We start from the raw sequence: 24132 nt of genomic DNA, 5'->3' as shown, positions 1-24132 counted from the left end.
CTCCTGCAACAGCACCAAACCCATGTCCAAAAAGAGAATCCATGCAACACATGTTAATCTGAATCTTGATTTTCTGTATGTTGTGTTTGGGAGTAAAGAGTTGGATTTCCCCTCCCCTTCCCAGATTCTATAAAGAATACTTTATAAGGAAACCTCACTGAAGTCCATAGAGGATGGGCAACAGCAATAGAAACGTGCTCCATGCTGCAGGACTGCACATGAGCAACATCACTTTTTGAACAGTGCCATCCACAATGCCTGCTTGCTTGGGACAGAGCAATTTGCATTCCATAGAAGGCAGGCACAAGCAGTTCAATACTATCTCTGGCTTCAGGATGGCAGTCTGGGCAGGCACAACTTCCTAGTCAGAATAGAACTGGAAGGAACCTTGGACATCTTCTAGTCCAAACTCCTGCTCAAGCAGGAGACCCGGTTGCATTTCAGATAAGTGGCTTCTCAGCCTCTTCTTAAAACTTCTAGTGATGATGCACACACAACCTCTGGAGGCAAGCTGTTCCACTGGTTAATTGTTCTCACTTTTAGGAAGTTTCTTCTTAATTCCTTCTCTCCTTGATTATTTCTCTCCATGCATTATTTCCTTGCCCCACAAGCCCTGATGCAATCCTATGTTTGCTTATTTGGGAGTAAACTGAGCTTAATGGGTTTCCCTACTGATTTCCAAAGAAACACTTCTGCTTCTTCCCCTCTGCCTCTGTGGAAACCAGGTGTCTCATCTACCTTCCTCTACCATGATGGTACCATCTACCATGCTCAAAATGTTCACAGATGGCAAGAGACCAGAGGGAAGGAAGCCAGCCTGTGGAAGTCAAAGGGGGTGAACTTTCACTTGGTAGTCTGGGAACAAAATCAAAATGTCATCATGAGATTTTTAGAGGTCACAATAACACACAGTTTGGGAAAGCTTGATATGAATCAAAGATAGTGGCGATATTGATTTGTTCTTTTGAATCTTAACAGAGCATTCCATGAACAAGATTAGACAATGTCTCTAACACACACACACACACACACACACACACATACACATACACATACACACACACACACTTGTGCAATTGATTTGCTTTCCAAGCCTCATGTTTAATGCCTGACCTTGTCAGATCTGCAATTACTTCAAGATTCCAGTAACATTGGACAGAACAGATAAAACTTTAAGGAAGTGGTCAAACCAGTAATCCTAATAGGGCCAATCTCAAAATAGTTTGTACCATCCAACTATGATACAAACTGTGGTACAAACAAGTACACTTTAATGAAAGGAGCCTGAGTGGCGTAGGAGGCTAATGCCTCCTACTAAGGCAGCATTTAACATCCAGCTGCCTGCAATTACTGCGAGTTCAATTCTCACCAGGCTCAAGGTTGACTCAGCCTTCCATCCTTTCTAAGGTGGGTAAAATGAGGACCCAGTTTGTGGGGGCAATAAGCTGACTTTGTATAAAATATACAAAAGTATGAAGGCTATTGCTTAACGCATTGTAAGCCGCCCTGAGTCTCTGGAGAAGGGCGGCATATAAAACTAAATAAATAAATAAAAATAAATAAAGTGACATTAAAAAACACAAGACATATTGCTATGTTATCTTCTAACTAGGATTATTTGTTTGTTTGTTTGTTTGTTTATTCATTCATTTATTCATTCATTCATTTTTTTTATTTATGGAATTTACATTGCCGCATATTCGCACATGGTGACTCAAGGCAGCTTGCAGAATATAAAACCCCGTATAAAAACAATAAAACTAATAAAATAAGAGTCATATAATAAATTAATATACTAAAATCACCCCCCACCCTCTGCCCCGGCGACAGCACCTTATTCATCTCCCTTTCCGACAAAAAAACTCAAGAGCAGCGTACAGTATATGCTTCTATTCTTCTCACCACAAGAAACTTGTGACGTAGATCTAACAGGTGGCAGCCGAAGCATGACTTAAAAACACAAATATTCTCTGTCTTGTTTCAGCACTAATCACTCTATTATCCCGGCTTTCTAAAGTTAAGACGTATTCGAAGCTGAAGGCAGGAGCAAAGAGGCTACACGGAGGTGAAGGAAACCACATTTGTTTTAAACCAAAGAACATATTCTTAAAAGACAGCAATTCACTGTTACAAAAGACTCTTTGTTAGTTTTGCTGTGACAAATTAATAAAGCTACCCCAGTAGAAGATGTTATTAGATGAACTGATATTAAAGAACTGAAACTGATTTGAAAGGATACAATTTAATCCCTTCACCTCTGGTCTGACAAGTTTTTCAGTCTAGACTTTTTAAGAAGGATGTGACAGCATGTTGCAAACATCTCTTTTTCGATCCACATTCAACTTTGACAACAGGGTAGGGGTTTTATCTGTCCCCCACTGGAAAGACTATGAACAAGAGGATAATACATATGTACAGATGGATTAGGAATATCCTCTCGGAAATCTCTCTCTTTTCCCATGATAAACACAGGAGCCCATATGGCTCATTGGTTTCCCAGCAGTTGGGAAAGCCTTGTCTTGTAAAGGCCAGTAAATTAGGCAATTGTATTCTGATAACCAAGCAAAGGAAAGTTACAAGCCCTGCAGGGGAGCACCAGCCAGTAACCTGTTCTGCAGGATGCTGGCGTGGGGTGGGAGTGGGGGTGGGGAAGAAGGACCCCGCTCGTGGGAGAGTGGGAGGAAGAGAGAATGCCTTACAGTAAGCAGCCATGAACTTTCTCAGCACCCTATGCCAAAGACTGAGCCTCTGTTAGCTGAATGCAAGGTCAGAAGGGCCCCAGCATTTGTTCCACCCCCACTGCGCTTACAAAGGAGTCCCAAGAATGGACAATGGAAATCGCAAATACTGGGGTCATAGAGCTTTGAGCAAAAGGAGGCCCTTCTGAGAGTCATATTGCTTGGGTGGGTGCATCATCTTCTTGGCCAGCTGCCAGCCATGGGGAGGGGGACCACAAATGTAAGAAAGGAGGAGGCTACATTTACAGGGAATGCCAATGTAAAAATAGGTGGGCATCTATCTAAGTTATCGGTCCTACCCTACATTGCAGGTAAAGCTTAAGCATGATGCCAGGCATTGGCAGAGAACATCATGTCACTGCCTACAACTCTCCTTCCCTCTTCAAAACTTTTGGGTATTTGAGGCTTATGTATTACAGGTAGTCCTCGATTTACAACAGTTCATTTAGTGACCATTCAAAGTTTACAATGGCACTGAAAAAATTGATTTATGACAATTTTTCAAAGTTACAGCCTTTGCAGCATCCCCACAATCATGTGATCAAAATTCAGATGCTTGGCAACTGGTTCATATTTATGACCGTTGCAGTGTCCCAGAGTCAGGTGATCACTTTTTGCAACCTTCTGATAAGCAAAGTCAATGGGGTAGCCAGATTCATTTAACAACCGGGTTAGTAACTTATCAACTGCAGTGATTCACTTAATAACTGTGGCAAGAGAAAGGTTGTAAAATGGGGACACTTAACAAATGTCTCAGTTAACAACAGAAATTTTGGGCTCAATTGTGATCATAAGTCGAGGACTTTCTGTATTGTGATTTCCCAAAAAATAGAAGAATGCCAGAGCAAGAATCTGCATGCATTCATAAGCCCATGTCCCTTTCCAAGGCCATTTTATAGAATCAATTTAATCTAAGTCTTTTCAGTTGTCAAGCCCTTAAGGTAAACCAGACCAGAAACCCAAAGTGATGAACACTAATACTACTTTTATAATAGCAATAGCACTTAGAGGGCTATTACAGCCCTCTCTAAGCGGTTTACAGAGTCAGCATTTTGCCCCCAACAATCTGGCTCCTCATTTTACCGACTTCGGAAGGATGGAAGGCTGAGTCAACCTTGAGCCTGGTGAGATTCGAACTGCCAAATCGCAGTCAGCTGGCAGTCAGCAGAAGCAGCCTGCAGTACTGCAGTCTAACCACTGCACCACCGAGGCTCCTCTGAGACTCATAATATGATTACAGCCACAGAATCTCACAAGTCAGAATATTCTTTCCTCTACCTTCCCTCTCTTTATCTTCATGAGAACTAGGGAAGGTCAAGCCTGCGATGCTTTCTCAAATTACATTTCCGCTTTGGACTCAAATTGCTGATCATTGTCTCAGTTGAGGTTCTCCCTCCCACACCTTCCCTTCTTCAAGCTAACTCTTAGAGCCCATGACATCAGTATTCCTAGTGGAATAGGACCAGGACACATTGCAACATCACCTGTGACTTGGCTGGAGGAACTTCAGAGTAGCAGCTACCGGTACACTCAGTCTTCCCTGCCAGGTAATTCACCAGCTGACTTATTCTTTCTATTCCCAGCCAGCACAGGCTCTGCTAATCTAGATTGATGAGAGAATTGGGGATCTGCATATCTGGAGGGATACACCTTTGAGAACAGCACTGTCCTGAATGGTTCGAGGCTGAGGTAGGTAGGTAGGTAGGTTATTGATTGATTGGTTGGTTGGTTGGTTCAATTTATATGCCACCCTTCTCCGGAGACTCAGGGCAGCTTACAATGCGTTAAGCAATAGCCTTCATACTTTTGTATATACCTGCTTAGTAGGGCTTTCGGACCCCCCCCAAGCGGTGTTCTTTTTTTATACAAAGTCAGCTTATTGCCCCCACAATCCAGGTCCTCATTTTACCTACCTCGAAAGGATGGAAGGCTGAGTCAACCTTGAGCCTGGTGAGATTCGAACTTGCAGTAATTGCAGGCAACTGGTGCTATTTAACAGCACTTTAGTCTGCTGTGCCACCAAGGTTATGTAGGTTTAATCTTTAGGACCGTTTCCATCTCCAAGCATGGAGGTTGAGAAACACTGCACTAGGAACTCAGTAAACTTAGCCTAGGTCAGTGTTTCTCAAACTTGGAAACTTTTAAGATGGGTGGATCTCAATTCCCAGCTGGGAATTCTGGGAGTTGACCCCCACAAACCGTAACGTTGCCAAGTCTGAAAAACCTTGAACCAGATGCTCCGCAGCATAAAACTTCACCTACTTCGAAACGCGGGGAGCCATTCCGGCTGCCAAAGAACAACTGATCGCGCTATAGGCTGTTCTAACCGCAAATCTAAAGGCAGTCGGTGTGAGGAGAAACGCGGGGAGATTGTGGGGCGGGGGGGACGCTTGATGCGTCGGTATTTCTGCTTCGCCTCGAAGCCCTTCAAATAAAGCAGACTAGGAAACCGAAGTAATGGATGCTAATGCTACCTTTATAATATAGTCACAGTAATCTCATAAATTGGAATACTCTTTCTCCCCCGCCCCTCTCTTTTATCTTCATCGAGTTAGTTTTTCCAGTCTGGTTTACCTACCAGACTAGAAAGCCAAACTGGTGAAAATAAAGGGAGGGAGGGAGGGAGGAAAAAGTATTTTGTCGCTGAATGTCTAGTGAGATTCTCAGTCATCCAGGTCATGGTTGTCCCAAAGGTGCTTTTTTCAAGAAGCAACTGGACTTTCTGGTTTTACTTTGAAGACGTTTCGCTTCTCATCCAAGAAGAGCTGAAGAAGAGCTGAGGAAGCTTCTTGGATGAGAAGCGAAACGTCTTCATAAAAAAACCAGAAAGTCCAGTCGCCTCTTGAAAAAAACGCAGCCTTGGGATATTTTGTCGCTGGGTAACCGACAAGCGAGAAACACTTTTCCTCGCTCTCCAGATCCCTGGCAAAACACCACTTTCTTCAGCCAGAGAGAGAGGGAGGGAGGGAGGGAGGAGAGAGAGAGAGAGAGATACGGTCTCTTCTCCAGCCAAAAAACAGATTGAAGCCGGCCAGCGCTGCGATCCCAGTTCAAATCCCGGCGCGGTTTGGCTTAAAGGCTTGACAAGTGCAGAGGACGGATCTTTTAGATTCAACCGAGCCTGAAAAGTGGCCTCGGAAGAAAACCCGGACTCCGTTCTCTGGTCCCCGCGCTCCGCTCCGCTCCTCCGCTCCGGCCCCGCGCTCCGCTCCTGCCCTACGCCTCTGCTGGCTCCCTCCAAGGCTGAGCCCCACCCAGCCAGTCGGCGCTTGACGTCTGCTACTTCGGACCCGCCGCTGAAGCCAGTTCCTCCCCTTTCGCTTTTGCCCGGTTGGAAAAGAGGCAGGCTGAAGCAAGGGGAAGGGGGGGGGGGCGTGGGGCTGGCAGAAAGGGAGGGAAAGTGGCCAATCCTTCGCGCTTCAGCCTCGCAGCCGGCCGGCCAGCCAGCCAGGCTGAGGAAAGACAACGCCGGGAGTTGGTGGGAACTTTCTCTACTCTCTTCGGACTCCGAAGTGGCGCTGAGCGGCCGGCAGGGCTGGCGGGATCAGGTGGGTTCCACTTCCTTGTCTCTTCGGCCCGTTTGGGAAACGGGATGTTGTGTTGCCAACCAGCGAACCGCGCCGACCTCTGAGTGGGAGCGCAGCGCTGGCCGGCTTCAAACTATTTCTTGCCTGAAGGAGAGACTCTCTCCCTCTCTCTCTCTCTCTCTCTCTCTCTCACTCTCTCACTCACTCCCTCTCTCTCTGTGTGTGCGTGTCTCTCTCTCCCCCTCCTCTCTCTCTCTCACTCCCTCTCTGTGTGTGCGTCTCTCTCCCTCTCTTCCTCTCCCTCCCTCCCTCTCTCTCTCTCTGCGTGTCTCTCTCTCTCTCTCTCTGCGTCTCTCTCTCTCTCTCTCCCTCCCTCTCTTCCTCTCCCTCCCTCTCTCTCTCTCTCTGTCTTTCTCTCTCCTCGGGCCTGAGGCGAGTGGGGTTTGCCGGGGATCTGGAGAACGAAGAAGAGAGGGAGGGAAAGTGCTCATCACTTGTGTTGGTTGCTCAGCGACAAAATATCCCCCTCTCCCCAAACCTTAATCCCGGGGACCTGCCTAAAAAAAAACTTTAGGTATATTTGAACTGTAACTCCCAGAATTCCCGAGGAACCTCTATTCCGAGTAGGCACCGCTTTGCCCATCAAAATCTTTGTTCGTGCTATCCCACGTCTGAATAGCAAGGGACACGGTGGCACCATTTCCCCAGGGTAGAGTTTAGAGTGGGCTCAAAGCAGTTGCTCCCTTGCCTTTGGCAAAGCTGAGGGAGAAACAAGGTGCTGGGAAGAAACCTGGACCGTGGAATATTAAAGGGAAAGGGATGTTAAAACTCACGTGGTTCTTCATCATCTCTCCCTCCCTCCCTTCCCCATTTCAGGGCTAGGGGGAAATCTTTCCCATCATAGTTTTTGGGGAGTGAAGGTCCTGGATCTATAAATTAGAGTTCTTAGATGCTGATGGTCCTAGGGAAAGGGTATAATACTCTTGCATGCTGAGGGAGAAGTTGGAAGGCATTCTCCCAGGATAACATATTACTTGTAAATATTTTATTTATTTACTTATTTATTTCACCAAGCATATATTTGATAACAGATACAAGTGTAAACTACAATTACGAATACATGAAATGGATACGAATAAAGTGTGGCAAAAATCCTGGAGGAGCCAATGCTGGGATTGAATGGCTTTGAGATGAGGGGATCTGTCTCTGTAGATCCAGAAAAGGTGGGCCAGGTCATAGGAGTAGAAGAGTTGAAGAGGAGCAGGTGATCCTCTTCCAGGTGATGCTTCATCAACTACTCGCTCCCATGTCTCTGAAGAAGAGATGGGGACGGTAGAGCTGTAATCTGCATTCACTGCTTAGGAATCTTGTTTTTGGAAACCAGATGAATATTCCCAGCATCAGCATTTCTATCTGCAAAAGCCACTGAAAGCCAGCCTGAGTGGAAGGAGGCCAGGCCTTTGTGGGACAGGGCATATTATTTTGGGATGGGTTGGGGGTTGGAGGAACATAGTATTTACTTCCTTCCTTTCCTGCTGCATTTAATTTTGTATCTTATGACATAGGGTAAGGTTCTGAGATTTAAAATTGATATGGGCTGACATGCCCGAGTCAATACCAGCTTCTACCGTTATAATAGGTCCCCTGTTTTATTGCTTTCAGGTGTGATTGGTGTCTAGAATTCTGGGAGGAAAGATAGAATCATAGCACTGGTGGGATCTTAAAGGTCATCTAGTTTAACTCACTGTTTGATGCAAAAACATTCAGAACAAAAGCATCTCCAACAGATGACTGGAGAGTCACTACTTGAAGGCTTCCTGAGAAAGAACAGAAGGGGGAAAAACCATCATTTCTTTTTTATGATTAGATCATGCCCATCCTGCCTCTGGTTCACATATATCCAGGTCTTTTAACTTTTGCTCAAGGGGCATGTTTCCAATAAATCTGACAGCGTTCACTTCCCTCTCTAATTGTATTCCTATTTCTTTGCATCTTTTTAAAAATAGAATACCGCAAACTAACCACAAGACTCCAGTTGAGATTTGTCTTCTCCATTGGAGACAGATGCAAGTACTCTTTAGAGAGTTGAAAGGCATTTGAAAGAATAAAGATAGGACTTGGACAATTCAAAACAGCCAGTTTTGGACTATCTAGAAACATGAAAAATATGTATGTATGTATGTATGTATGTATGTATGTATGTATGTATGTATTTTTCAAACGATCAGATTTGGATTATTCAAACAGCCAGTTTCCTCAATAACATTCTCTTATGTACATATAATATAAGATATATGTATATTGTACCTGGGACGATGTGAACACATGACAGAAATTGAGGTCTTAGCTTCCTGGCATCTGAATATATTAATCCAGTTAAGGCTAACTGGTGTGGTTATGATTTCATTTTTCTTTTGCATTGCAGGTTAAGATTCTTTATATTAGGAGATAGTTAATTCTGTTATTTGGTTTATTATTATGGTGAAGTTGAGTCTGCATAAAGGTTTCTTGCATTACTCATACAGGGAGCCACCCATTTGAGTCCAGTTCCTGATGAGTGCATCCAGATAGTTTTCTTGGAATAGTAAATAGTATTATCTCAATTTTTCTTTCTTTATTAGATTTTTTTTATCCCACCTTTATTACTTGCTAAGTAACTCATGGTGGCAAATACACCAAATACTCCTATGCTGAAGGGAAACCTAGAATTCACAATCTCTGTTTTAGGACGGTACTGTAAGAAACTGTAATTTATGTGTTTTAGGAAACTTTTTCAACTGTGCAATCCAGCCTATAGCCCTGAGGTTGGCCCTGTCCATGTATTACCCAAGGCTAAGCTTGCCCAGCTTCCAAAATTGGTCAAGGTCAGCTAGATGCTGCCACCTGCTGAAGTGTAATATAAGGGCTAATATAAGCCCATATAAGGGCTTATATGGGCCAGTTCATTGGAGCCACAACCTTTCCCCTGTAAAACAGAGCATTGCCTAATAGAACTTTATGCTTCTCCTTTTCCCATCTGTTTGATCTCCTTCTCCTCTGTAATGAGGAAGGAGGCCCAGCATTCAGGAGTATGCCTTACGTCTGTTCAGCTTGTCACCCAGTCCATGTACAGTAATAAACAGGCTTCCAGCAGTTTTTCTGGCATTGCTTCTTTCTCTGGCAGCACCACGACTGTGAATCTTTATTTTAAAGAAACAGTGCATGTTCCTTTCAAACTGAGCTGGAGGACATTCTCAGTAGCAGCAGTCCTGTCAAGGATTCTGTTATCAGCGGACTCTCAGCCAGTAAGACAACATAGACTTTGTTGGGCTTTTATCCAGAGTGACGTCAGAGTTATCTTTTTGCTTTTTAAAGAACTGCAGAATCTGCAGAAGAAACCTCAGGGGGAGACAGAACAGAGTGCCATATGCTCTGAAGGGTGAAGTCCCTGGAGAAAAAATAGCCATTAGATTCAGCAGTCAGATTTTTTTTTTAATGCAAATGGAGCCTTTCTAGATAAATGACCCTTCCCTTGAGCTTCCACTTTCTTTCAAAGTCAGTGCAATTTTTTTTCACTTTTTGGGAAAGTGTGATGAAGTCCCAAAGAGTTATTTTAATTTAAAATTTTATACACTACCCTTAAAGCTGAAATCACTATCTATAGTGATAGTGATCAAGGGTGTCAAACTCGATTTCATTGAGGGCCGCATCAGGGTTGTGTTTGACCTCAGGAGTTGGGGGCTTGGTGTGACCAGAGTGGGCATGACCAGCTCAATGTCATTCCTGCCGGGGGCACCTGCCAGCAAAAACAGGCTCCTGAGCTCCGTTTTCGGCTTCCATGGCCTCCTGCAACCCTCTGCCAGTGAAAATGGAGTCAGAAGCTCCGTTTTCACTGACAGAGGGTTGCAGGAGGCCATGGAAGCCGAAAACGGAGCTCAGGAGCCCGTTTTTGCTGGCAGGAGCACTGCGGGCTAGTCCTTCGCTGTTTCCAGGGTGGCCCTACGGGCCAGATCTAAGTACCCCACAGGCCAGATCCAGCCCCCAGGCCTTGAGTTTCACACCCCTGATCTATACAATATATGAATTATGAATCTACTAAAGCTCATATTTTAGTTTGAAGGGTTCCAGGCAACTCATACATTAAACATATTTTACATATAATGTAAATTATATATATAGCGAAGGCAAAGGCTGAGCCTGGCCTGTCAGAGGCCCCAGGGAAGGCTTTTCAAGAGGAAGAACAACCTCTGAGGGTCCATCTCTAAGGTTGCCATTTTCATCCTGGAAGAAATCCCTGAGATAATGATGGTGGCGGTGATTTTACCTGATTAATGTTACCACCTTGAATGTTTTGATCCAGCTGATTGTTTCAAATATTAAAGGATGCCTCTCTCAAAAACAGTCCTGTCTAGGGAGGTTTCAATCTTCAGTAACAGTACACTAACGAAGTTGGAAGGGACCTTGGAGGTCATCTAGTCCAACCCCCTGCTGACACAGGAGACCTATACTAGGGATTCAAACCGCCGAACTGCCGACCTTTCTGATTGACAAGCTCAGCATTTTAGCCACTGAGCCAGGCTAACTGATTGTAAAACCAATCAGAAACGTATCTTCTCCCCAAGCATCTCCCAGCCAAAACCTGATAAAAATCAAGAAAACCAAACCCTCTGAGAATATTGGAACCTGTTTGGACCATGGATTCAATTTCCCTAAATACCTACCGTAACAGTATGTTGCAGTCTTTCCTGAGCTGGCACTCTCCAGAGAAGTTGGGCCTGCAAGCCCAACTAGCATGATCAAAGGCTATACTCGAAAGTGATCTTGCTAGACCTTCTGGTGAATGGAGTCTTAATGCTGCTTCCCCTGTCTGGGGAAAGAATGCTATCAATCACATGGCCATTGTCTCCCTTGAGAGTGGAGCTTTAATTTAGAACTCCACTCTCAAGGGAGACAATGGTCACATGGTAATGTTCTTGTCGTGACCTCTAGAGGGCAGTGATGGATGTTAGAAATATGAGCTAGCATCAGTAATTTTTTATTTTTTTTTATTGAAAAAGTTTTAAAACAAACAAATTTTCCCCACAACCCCCCACAACCCCCCCTCCCCCTCCCCGACTTCCCAGAGCAGAACACAAGGTATTTCTATTGATCTTTAACAATAATCTAAATTGCATAACCAATCATTAAACTAACACCCCTATAAGAAAATTTCTTAACCCCCCATATATAAAATCCTATTTCTTAAACATAATACTTCTAATATCACTTATATAACGCTTATACAAATAAAAGAGATCATTCATAAGCTATTTGATATTTTTTGGTCTGATACTTATTTTGTATATAGTCAATCCATCTTCTCCAGTCCTGTATGTACCTTTCTTGTGTGTGATCCTTCAAATATGCTAGCATCAGTAATTTTGAGCACTGATTATTATAGAAGTATAGTGTCAGAAAAATAGATTGCCATCCTTACGAGAACTACAGCAGTTGAAAATTAAAATTGTCTAAAATTAAATAATCCCCCTGTGAAGATGGCATCATTAAAAAGTTTCCACCAAATTGTATCTGATTGTCAGAATTTCTGTATTCATTCTTTGCGATTAAGAATTGCAAATAATTTGAGAGAAGATTTGTATGCTGCCATCCCCTTGAGCACTTCCTCACTAGCCCCAGTTTGCCCTCCTGGTCCATCCCAAACAATTTGATCTGAACTGCAATTGTCTTTGCTTCTCCTAACATCAAAGTGACATACTGAGATCACAAAGAGAGCTCTCAGAAGGCTATTGCCCCGCTCCCCTGACTGCCAACGCTTTTGGAGAAACAGATGATGCAAAAAAGGGAAATAAAACCACTACTCTACCGCTCTGCTTCAATAATGCACACCCATGTTGTTATGATGAGAAGCTAGGAGATGGATGGTGGTTTGCAAAGAAAGAAAAAGAAAGAAAGAAAAATGTCTAAGCCTCCATCACTTTATTGCAGGGGTGTCAAACTCAAGGCCTGGGGGCCGGATCTGGCCCACGGGGTGTTTAGATCTGGCCCACAGGGCTGCCCAGGAAATAGCGAATGGCCTGTGGTGCCTCTGCCAGTGAAAAGAGGCTCCCAAGCTCTGTTTTTTGCTATGACGGCCTCCTGCAACTCTCTGCCAGCAAAAGCAGAGCTCGGGAGGGCGCGCCAGCCAGCTGGTCTTTGTGTCTCTGCCGCACATGTATGGGGATGGGGCACATACGGGGGTGCATGCATGTGCGAGGGTGGGGTGCATGTGGGGGGGGGTGCATGTGCGGGGAGTGGAGTGTATGTGGGGGCCGGGTGCAAGCGGGGGCCATGGGCTCATGCATGGAGGTGGGTACATGCATGGGGCCTGCACAATCATTGCATTTTGGGGGTTGGGCGCGCGCTCACTTCGGACACTCAGTCTGGAAAAGGTTAGCCATGACTGCTTTAGGATGCCTGCCTGTGTATGCACAGATATCCCATCAGGCATGATTACCAGCAAAGCAGTTCTGGGTCCTCATCGTCCCATCTGTGAAGGCAACCAGGGACAATTTTCAAACTAGCCCCTGAGCCTTGCAAAGGAAGGGGAAACTTTAATATTTGGAAAGGAGGAGCCAAAGATAATCTTGTTCTAAGAAAAAATAATTTCCCCACAAACTACAATCAGTAGTTCTTAATACTTGTTCTTCCTTCATATTTTTTTCTCGGCAGCAAGCACATCAAGTTTTAATATAGTACTAAATATCATTTTCCCCTCCTATGAAATCAGAAAGAACCAAGAAAAAAGTGAATTTTGCAACCCTTTACAAACCCGGTAATTGTTAATGGGTTTCTCTGAATTTTGCTATTGTGAGAAGCAACCATGCAGAACAATGGAAACCTTCCCCTTGACCGCTAATAGACACCTCTTTAGAACTTAATTTATTTTGTGTAAATGTGCGCAAAAGCCACTTGTCTGAATTCTGAGATTCCATCCCCTGCTATTGGCCCATCTTCTTCAAGACTTTCTGAATAGCCATTCAGTTCTTAGTGCCTAAATAAGGATGGCCGTGAAGTTCCTGTTTCACATTTCATAAAAATTTAGAAATTGGTGTTTGCTTATTACATTGAAAAGCTAACTTTGGCACCCAGCAGCAATTCATGCATTTGCATTGTATCCCCGGTTTTCTCAAAGCCTGGTTTGCTTCTCAGCTACAAATTAGTGCATCCAATTGTCAAAGGAAAAGCGACTGCAATTAAGTCTGCTTAAGTAGTGATTTCGAGTACTATAATACATTGGAGGGGAGTGTAGCTGGTAGAGGAAGCTGCCTGCTCCCTTTCCATCTGTAGGGCTTTTCTGAGTTACACTTAGATTGAAAAGGCAAAGAACTATTATCCTGGCTCTAGCAGAGGATAATCCTGATACAATAGTCACATCAGTCTTACTTTCTGCTGAAAGAAAGAAAGAAAGAAAGAAAGAAAGAAAGAAAGAAAGAAAGAAAGAAAGAAAGAAAGAAAGAAAGAAAGAAAGAAAGAAAGAAAGAAAGAAGAGAGAAAGAAGAAAGAAAGAGAGAGAGAGAGAGAGAGAGAGAGAGAAGAAAGAAAGAAAGAGAAAGAAAGAAAGAAAGAAAGAAAGAGAAAGAAAGAAAGAAAGAAAGAAAGAAAGAAAGAAAGAAAGAAAGAAAGAAAGAAAGAAAGAGCAGAGTTCTTCCTCCCAGGATCAGTTTCTTCTTAATTGATAGCAGACTATATTTTTACTTAAACCTTGTTTTCTTGTCACTGTTTATATGTAACCCAAAGTGGGAAGGCAGAGAGAATAGAATAGAATAGAATAGAATAGAATAGAATAGAATAGAATAGAATAGAATAGAATAGAATAGAATTTTTTATTGGCCAGGTGTGATTGGACACACAAGGAATTTGTCTTGGTGCATATGCTCTCAGTGTACATAAAAGAAAAGATACATTCATCAAGAATCATAAGATACAACACTTAATGATAGTCATAGGGTACAAATAAGCAATCAGGAAATAATATCAATATAAATTGTAAGGATACAAGCAACAAAATTACAGTCATACAGTCATAAGTGGAAGGAGATGGGTGGTGGGAACGATGAGAAGATTAATAGTAGTGCAGACTTAGTAAATAGTTTGACAATGTTGAGGGAATTATTTGTTTAGCAGAGTGATGGCATTCGAGAATTTACTGTTCTTGTGTCTAGTTCTGGTATGCAGTGCTCTGTAGCATTGTTTTGAGGGTAGGAATTGAAACAGTTTATGTCCAGGATATGAGATTTATAAACTCTGCTAGACAGAGGCTTTGAGACTAACATGCTCTGATAATTTCTCTGGGATCTGAAGTCACTGAAAAGTTACAGTACTACCAAGGCACAGCTGGACTCACATGGCTCTGTATGCTCTGCTTTGAGTTTAATTGCTGTGTGGTTCAGAAGGTCTGGAAAAATCCATTTACGAAATTGGCTTCTAAATTTATCTGTAAAATTCTCACCATACTGCTGCCTATCTCTGAATACAACTGTCCCTTCCAGGCACTGCCATAGCGTATACATTTCTGGATGAGTAATAGGAGAGCAGGTCAAAGAAGCAAAGGCATCTGTGTTAGAGGAAGACAAAAAAAAGAGTGAAACAATTAGTGGACTGGTTCAGTGCGCTCAGTTTACATGCTGCAATAAGTCATATTATTTTTCTGTTCAATCATATCCGATTGTCGGAGACTGCCTGGACTAGTCCTGTAGTTGTCAAGCTTTTTCAGAAGTGATTTGCTGTTGCCTCTTTCCCAGGGTTGAGAGAAAATGACTAGCCCAGGGTCACCCAGCTGGCTTTGTGCCCAAGGCAGGACTAGAACTCAGGTTTCTAGCCTGATGCCTTCACCAATCTGTCCCTTGATCATATCCTTAATCAAGGACTATTGAATAAATCACATTTTGGAGGGTTTGTATTGCGCTATGGCATCAGACATTGCTTATGACCCTTATGGATAGATTAATGCTCTAAAGCAAACTCAAAGAAACCACATAGCACAACCTAATGCGAGAACCAATCTATGTCTTGAAAAGATTGTGAACAGCTCAGACCCAAACTGGAATAATGAGAAGGGATACAATTATTTCCTGAGTAGAAAGTTAGCAAAATCAAACAGTGTGGATGGCGGGGGAAGAGTTGGCCTTGTAGGTGAGTGCTGAAGCAGCCACTAACTGCCCACTAATGGGATGCAGTGTCACCAAAATACAGTAGTTAATCTAATGTGAAAGAAGCTTTCATGAATCCTATTTACAACTCACAGACTAGATTAATGCTTTGTTCTAAGCTTGTTATGCAGTTTGTTTGATTCTGGCATCTTGGGTTATGTGAACCCAGTCGTGATATGTGAATTTATCAATGATGGTTTATTGGACAAAAGTTATTAAACAAGCACGGCTTATCTTCTGCTCCTTGAGCCAAGGATATCATGATAAATGTCCTTTTCTACTCGTTCAATAAGTTTTATGTTTATCGAAAGAGATAGAATGTTGTCATCTCTTCCCATGCTGCATTCTGGGTTGCTGGCATCCTTTGCATTTTCATAAAATAGTGATCCCTTGCTAGATGAAAGGCCAATCTATCCAGTCTTTTCAAAACATCCCAGCTGGTGGTTAAAAAAAAATTACTTGTGATCTTCTGCTCACAATGACTATAAAGGAGGCTGAGGACTATCTTTTATACTGTTGGATAAACCTAACACAATGAATTATCATCTTCAAGAATCTTCTTTCTCTTCAAATCAGTGGTGAGATCCTGCTGGTTCTGTCCAGATCACGCAAACTGGTAGCGGCAACTGTGGGAGGCTCCGCCCACCCGCCCAGACGTAATGCGCAACTACTGTGCATGCACAGAAGACCGTGTGCATGTGTAGAGGTGGCGTGCGTGAGTGAAGCGAGCGCATGTGCGTGCTCACATTTGCGAACTGGTAGGGAAGGTAAGTGAATCTCACCTCTGATTCAAATGCTCCTACCTTTTGAAGCCCAAAGTGTAAGTGTCCTAAATCCACGAGAGAAGGCACTTGCTCTGCAATCCTGCATGGCCACATAGCTCACTCTTGCTCAATAAAGGGAGTGTTTCATCAACACCACCATTTTAATAAGTTGTAATAAAGCCTTTATTTGGAGGAGGACTCTTGTCTCCAGTGATCACGTCATACGGCCCATATGGGCTGCAACTCAAATGTGTTGACTTTGATGAGGATCGCAAAGAATTTGTGAGCCTGGAAAAGGCAGTTTGCATAACAGAGTTGTCAGATTCTGTCTGAACATCTACTCATCCTTATGAGCATGGATGTGCGTGCACACTTTTGAGTGAGGGTTGACTCCTGGCAATTGTCTGGAGAAGCCCCTGTTTTCTTGGCAGGATTTTTGGAAATGGTTTGCCATTGCATTCTTCCTATAGCTGAGAGAAAATGACTGGCACAAGGTGACCTAGTTGGCTTCATGCTAAATCCAGAATTACAACTCACATCTCCCAGTTCCAAGCTTGGTACCTGGCTCTCCTACTTCATCAAAGATCACAGAATTCCTGTACTTCTTACATTGCCAAAATGAAAAGGAGAAAGAGAATCAACAATTTTAAAGGGAAAAAAATACATATTGGGGAGGGTATATAAGAAAGGGAAAATAAAAGCAGCTTAATAAGGATTGAGCATGCTTTTGGTGCATGGAATGTTGACTACAGATAAGATGAGAAATGAAGTTGAAGAGCGTGGAACAAAATGAAATTCTGACAGATACCTTCCACATGGTGAAATTTATTTACAGGTGTTCACTGTAAGATCAAAGGACACCTTGCATGTTATCCAAAAAGATATCTGCAAAAATCTACAGGGCCTGCAATCAGTTTGCAGGTGCACACATCCTTTTTAAGAGATATACATTTTTCTAAAGTTAATCAAGCCATTTAGTGAGGGGAGTGTTAGTCTCTTTTTATTTCTTCGTTCTACATGGCTTAACAAGCTCCCAGAAAAGGCAACTCTGTGTTCACCTGATCTCTTGGCAAGGTTCATTAGTTGAGATTTCCGCCATTGAAGAGATACAAGAAAATCCTCCTGCATTACAGCTGGGTTTACCCGGCATCTCTATAATTGCTAGAGGAAGCTGGCATCATTTAATGGCCAGAGAGGCAAGGAAATAATTGCTGCAGACAAAAGGGCTCAAAGGTGGCCTTCTCAGCATGAAAAGAATGGGCTGGGTGAAGATTCATCCAGGAACAATGCAAAATGGGATTGAAGTAAACAAAGATGTAGGAAGAAAGGAGCTGAATTCATGGTCTTTGCTGGGAGATTGGATGGCAGCGTTTCCTTTGGCACACAGAAAGAAAATTCTGTAGTTGTGCTTTTGGCATCTACACCAAGGAGGGCATTTAATTATGTGACAGATGATAGGTATTTTGCAACCCCCAGATACTGGGATTACCTAAAAAAAGAGTCAAGAGTCACCTTGGCTATAGATTGCATCCAGATGAGTCATACAGGCAAGCCAAAGTAGCAACCATACTGATGTGCTATAACCAACTTTTCAATCAGCACATCGGTTGCTTTCAGAATAGGAGGAGGAGGGAGATGGATGATTAAGAAATATGCAATATGAATTTGATTAATTTAGAGGCAACAAAGCAAGATAGCAGAAAAGCAGCTACTAATGGAATTGGCATTGCATTTGGGGCAGGCATAATTAGACTTTATACATGGAAACCCTACAATTAACACTTTCTGTTCCCATATCAATCTATCATTTGTTCTTCAGTGACCTCACAATAATTTCTTTCAGAGCTCAGGCAAAAGGGTCATTTCAGTGGTGAAATCCAATTTTTTTTTACTACCGGTTGTGTGGGCATGGCTTGGTGGACATGGTGTGGCTTGGTGGGCGTAGCTTGGTGGGGGTGGCAGGGGAAGGATAGTGCAAAATCCCCATTCCCTCCCCACTCCTGGGGGAAGGATAGTGCAAAATCTCCATTCCCACTCCACTCTGGGGCCAGCCAGAGGTGATATTTGCCGGTTCTCCGAACTACTCAAAATTTCCGCTACCAGTTCTCCAGAACCTGTCAGAACCTGCTGGATTTCACCCCTGGGTCACTTTCATTTTTCGTCTAATTTACCTGCATACTCATATGACATCATACGCCTTAAGGCAAGATTTAAAAGTGGAAGTGCAACTTGTTTGCCTGCCTTGGACCTCTCATGAGTCTTAATAGATACTGACCAGCACAATATACTTTTGAACCTCCTCCAAAGGTTGATTACAGTTGGAGATATCAACTGTATGGTAACACCAACTCTCATGTGGTGGTGCCTCATCTTCCTAAAATGCGGCAATGGTTTGTGTTTACTGGGAAGGAGAAACTGGACCCTTAAATAATGGAATGAGTTTGGTTCTTTCATCTGTCCAGTTTAATATCTACTGTATATGAAGCCCTGAGAGAGATTATTTATTGGTCAGGGAGAGGTGTCATCAGTATGCAGATGATTCCCCTGTTTCTCAGTTTTGTATCTCCGCCCTGGTCCTCCTTGGATATGCAGCAGAAGTTTAGATCCAGCGTTGACAATGTCAGGTTGGATAGGGGGAAACAAATCTCAATCCAAGCAAAACAAACTCTCTGTGGATTCTAGGGGCTATGCTCAACTATCACAGATTTTACCCCAACCAATCCTGAAAATATCATAGCAAGTCTCTGGGAGTCCTATGACAGATTTCTGAGGACAGAGGAGATTATCAGGTATTTCCCCCCTCACAACATTGATGCAGATATCACCACAATATAGATCTTCAAATGGGCTTTATGCTGAGCCTTAGCAAAGTTGGGGGTTCATAAGCTTCAGGTCCTGCTGCTTATCCAAGTCCTGTGGTTGTCAAGTGCCCTAGCAAATTCCATATTTTGCCTAAAAGGGCATCGGCAGAATCACTGGTAAAACCAGACACAAACCCTTCTGTGGCTTCTTGGTATTCAACAGGATCCAGTAACCTTTTCTGATGGGCCTCCTAAGAAGTCCACTTCCCCAACAGTGAGGAGATTTTTAGCTACAAATACAACTTAATCAAAGGAAATGATAAAGGTACAGAACTAGATTGGTTCTGTACCTAGAACTAGATAGGTCTGACTCTGTATGTGGTAAATGTATATTGCTTATCACAGTACAGGTAGTCCTCGACTTATGACCACAATTGAGCTCAAAATTTCTGTTGCTAAGTGAGACATTTGTTAAGTGAATTTTGCCCCATTTTATGATCTTTCTTGCCACAGTTGTTAAGCGAATCATTACAGCTGTTAAATTAGTGACAATGTTGTTTGAGTCTGGCTTCCCCATTGACTTTGCTTGTCAGAAGATTGCAAAAGATGATCACATGACCCTGGGACTCTGCAAGCATCATACATATGAACCAGTTGCCAAGTATTTGAATTCTGATCATGTGACCACGGGGATATTGCAATGGTCATAAGTGTGAAAAATAGTTATAAGTCACTTTTTCCAGTGCTCTTGTAACTTTGAACAGTCACTAAATGAACTGTTGCAAGTCAAGGACTACCTGTATGTATATGTAATTTTCTTTCCTATATGGGTGACTATAGGATTTCTTTAGAAGTTTGAGGAAAATATGTAGTGTGGTGGCACAGCAACTGCTCTACATTCAGAAGGCTGAAGGACTGAGAAAAAGTTCTGCCTCAGGTAATCTTGGAGAGTTATTGCTAATTAGGATCAGTTAACCATAGTTATTTGAAAATCAGCTTTGTGATAAGATGTGATTTGTTATAACTTTGATTTGTAGAAAAAAAATGGTCTTGAAAACCATGCTAAATCAGAAATCAGAGATTATAAAACCTTAAGAGCAGAGATTATTTTAAAGAAAACACAAAATCCATTGTCATTTAGTATAATACATGAACCATAAGATAGGCTTTCATAATGCTTCATATGTTAATCACATAGTGAAACATACTACACATTCTATAATCACACAGCGATTAACTTGAATCTGAAGAGATGGCACTTTATCCCAAATCTGGGAAAACGGGCTTTTTCCCAACTACGTAGCTCAGTGGTTCTCAAACTTAGTGGTACCACAATCCCCCTAAAATGCTACATGAAATTGTGCAACCCCCACAAATAAATCTAATCATTTCACTACAGTAAAGATGAGGCAAATAAGTTTTAAATAATTCTATATATTGGAGAGATCTCAGTTTATGTGGCAAGATCTCTGCAGGGTACAGTTTTTTTTTTTTAAAAAAAAAGGCAAGATGTCTATGACAGTGTGATTGACAGTGTCCACCTGTTCTTTAATGTTCAATGGAGCTTTCAGTCCTTCATCATGGCTGCCATCTTTTATCTTTTTGTTTTTTTAATAGCCCTGCTTTGTGTAAGCCCCACCAGAGGCTTGCCCAGTCAAAGTGAGGAGCAAAACATAGCAGGAGTTGACAGTGTCCTCAGCATGTGGGTGCAGGCAAAGCAGGAGGACTGTCAAAATTGCTTGCCCTTTGCTTGGCCAAGGCCACAGATGGTTCACCAACCAGGGAGCCAAGCCCAGAGGGAATGTGGATGGTGCTTCAACTTTGCCTGGGCAAAACACATTTAAAAAGAATGTGCAACTCCCTCTAAATTTTTCCTGACATCTGATGGGGAGGGTCACTCTCTACAATTGACAGCCGTTCCCATGAGCCTTGACTTTTTGCACAATTCTTCCCCCTCCTCCTTTTCTCCTACTTCTCTTGATTATTTTTCTCTCCTTCCTTCTCTAAACATCTCTCTATTTTGTTTATGGATCTAGACATAATTTCTTTTGCCATGGTAACTATGATGTCTGACTTTAAAATTGCAGCACTGCCTCTGGAGTTAGGTTACTTGGCAGGTTCCTCCTGACTTGACAAAAATGTGACATGAAAATGACCTCTGCTTTTCTAAACAGATCACAAAAACAAGACGTAATAAGCCTGGTTGTTTTAGCAATGGACTAGAATTTTATTTCAAAGTGCAATTCATGATTTTCCTCTAATATAGACCAGGAATCTTCTAAAGTGAAGTGAAAGGCCTTTGAGCGCCTTTGGAATTGAATGGCTGTCGTTTTGATTTTTTTTATGGTACAGTAGTTTTGCTTTTTAATGGTCTTTATGATTTTACTATGTTTTATTTGTAAACTGCTAGTGAAATCCCCCCCCCAATAAATAAATTTATTAGTTCAATTTATATTTTTTTTATTTATTAGTTCAATTTATATGCCGCCTTTCTCCGGAGACTCAGGATGGCAACAAATAAACTGTAAACCACCCAGAGACACTTTTTAGAGTGAGCTAGGCAGCATATAAATTTAATAAATAAATGCAATAAAGATATCCTATGGTAAGATGGGTGGCCAATAAATTTTATAAATAAATAGATATATAAATTATTATAGTGATATCCTCTCCTCCATCTTCTTGCTGATCATTTTCTGCTCTTGCATCTAACTCAAAATGTACCCTTGCATGCAAACTGTTCCATTATCCATGCACTTTCTCTTTTTTCTTATTGTTCCTTCTGTAATACCAATGTGGAGATGGTAAACATTCAGAACTATAACTTTCTTAATTTAACAACAGCCACAGGTAATTTTTGCGGGATTTCTATGGAGGCTTGTTGGAATCTGAGAGTGAATTCTGAACAGTCTTTGAAGCATTATTAGTTTGTGTCTGATTTACATGAGTAGAAAATACCTGTGTTCATAAGCTTTTGTTTCACTTTCACTGCTGGGTTTTCTGACAGTGACTTGGAGCAAAGTGGAAAGAGAATCCAGCTCTCCTGTTTGTAAACAATAAACAACACTGTAGTTGAATAATTAATTAGAGTGTCTGGGAATGCTGTAGGTCAGAAACATCTATATGGCAACAGATTTGCCAATCCTATTATACCTGGATAACTTTTTAATATCCTTACTAATACATATTGCTGTCATGTTAGCATGTAGCTATTACACATTCCATATATTTAATTACAGCTCAGTTATTCCATGTATGTGAATAAAAACATTCCTCAGACCAGCCCACAATAGTTATGATTTTAAAACATTGGTCTACATTATAGAGAATAAACCTGCATGGTTGCAGATTTGCATAATACAGATACCGCAGAAGGATAATTTAGAAAATTGATAATGCAAAATAAGTGCTTTTTAAAATGGCCTTGGCTGTACTTATTTTTTCTGGTCTGCTATGCAAAACAAATAATACTGCCAAATTTTAGCCTGATATATTTACATTTGAAATATTGGTTATGTAACCTGACTGTTACCTGGGCAAGCATAGTCTCACTCTTGCTTTTCCATCTTTCAGCCACCTGAAGTTCAGAGTCCAGAAAACAAGAGGCAGCAGCTGCTATGATCCAGACACTGGCCTTCCTTCTGTTGCTGGCTGGGAAAGGGACTACAGTTACCACTACCAATCCCCGTGTGAAGCTCTCCTTCCATGGTAAGGATGCAGTAAGAGGTGGGAAGGCAAGAGAGTTTCTCTTGAATGGAAATCAACTTTGGTTCTTTTGAATCTCTTGTGTTCTGATACAATAATACTCTTGTCACCAGAATGGTGTGAATGATGTTAAGGGGAAAGTCTTCTTGAGATGAGCCATGAAAGAGTAAGTGGAAACAGAACTGATCTTTGTGCAAAATGGGATCTGTGTCAGCTACTTAATCTATGTACAGAGGTTTTGCATCTTGTGAAGATTCATTTGCCACTTTCCCTCTGCTCTTCCCCTGGGACGCACAAATTGTGTCCCAATTCTTTAGGCTGTAATTAGGGTAAAAAAAGATATATATCTGACTGATGTTTGGACAAGGAAATCTGTTAACAAGAATCTAGAATAACCTTATTCTTGGATTAGTGAAACTGGATGGTATTCTTACCTCTGAGTACTGTGAAGCATGCAGCAACTTTCCTTAACTGAATGGCATGATCTCTCAAGGGAATTGAGGTCTCACTCAGGTGTGAGAACTATGAATTGCTGGATGGGAAGAAATGTCCATATGGGAGGTGGAAGAGGACACCATACATGGGAAGAAGTGAGGACAGATGAGCTTTTTGAAGGTGAAGCAATCGTTCTAAGCAAGCACTTGTCCTATTTCAGGAGTTTGGAGGACATTCCTCAGGTTTATTCCAGAAACTTTATATTGTTGTTGTTTTTAAGTTGACCCAAAGTCAGGTTAGATTGGCCAGTCTGGCGTTGCACTTTTCAAAGGGCAGCACTTGTTTCCTTCTGGTCCTTTAGTTGGGTCTCAGACAAATCAGAGCTGCTGGATGGCTTTGGCCAATCCAAACTGAAGTAGGTTAAACCAGAGGCCATAGGCTGATGGAGTAAATTGGACTAAACTCTCTCATGGGGTTATTGGAAGGAAAAACTACACTGCTGCGTAGCAGTGTATGCAGCCTTCTTGCTCCTGGAAAAAAAAAAGTGGGATATAAATTTAATGAAATAAATAAGTTGGTGCAGCTGATCCGGCTGTGACTTTTCCATCATCCCTTGCAGTTGAGATCACCAACAGCTCATTAGCGGGTGGACTGCTCCCCTGCCAGTCATTTTCTTTCACTTCCTCACAATGGTTTATTTGTTCCTGCTGCTGACAGCAGATTAGGCTCTGGGTGTAAAGAAAGAGTCCTTTCTCTGAGCAGATGCCTGTTGTGCTGGCAGATTAATGTCACGCTGGTTGAGACTGGTAGCCTATTAAAGTTGGTGGGACCAATCAAAGAACGGGCTGAAAAGAGGGGTGTTAGGGTGGGATTTGATACAGGCAGAAATTGGATTTGGGGTGGGGGGCAATCAGATTATAATAACAGTTTCCCCCACAGCCAGCTCTCTGCCAATGGCTTGAATGGCTCTAGGTTGGAGCAGGTTAATCACAAAC

The 24132-nt window shown here is 42.3% G+C and overlaps 1 protein-coding gene across 2 annotated transcripts in view; it reads left to right on the top strand.

Annotated features, from left to right (window-relative positions):
* Positions 1-4405: 4405 nt before the first annotated feature.
* Positions 4406-24132, top strand: part of SEMA3B (semaphorin 3B) — a 48358-nt gene continuing 28631 nt past the window's right edge. The window contains exons 1-2 of one of the 2 annotated variants that reach the window (XM_070937089.1): positions 4406-4439; positions 22571-22705. In XM_070937089.1, coding sequence (XP_070793190.1) covers positions 22615-22705 — 91 coding nt within the window. In that variant the 5' untranslated portion in view covers positions 4406-4439; positions 22571-22614. Of the gene's footprint in view, positions 4440-6167; positions 6287-22570; positions 22706-24132 lie in introns of those variants that run through there. The other variant, XM_070937088.1, reaches the window with a different exon arrangement.

Source organism: Pituophis catenifer, unplaced genomic scaffold (assembly GCF_029215685.1).
Source record: "Pituophis catenifer annectens isolate HBS135680 unplaced genomic scaffold, rPitCat1.0.hap2 SCAF_2, whole genome shotgun sequence".
Classification (NCBI taxonomy): Eukaryota; Metazoa; Chordata; class Lepidosauria; order Squamata; family Colubridae; genus Pituophis; species Pituophis catenifer.
This window is presented reverse-complemented; position numbering and strand designations above follow the sequence as displayed.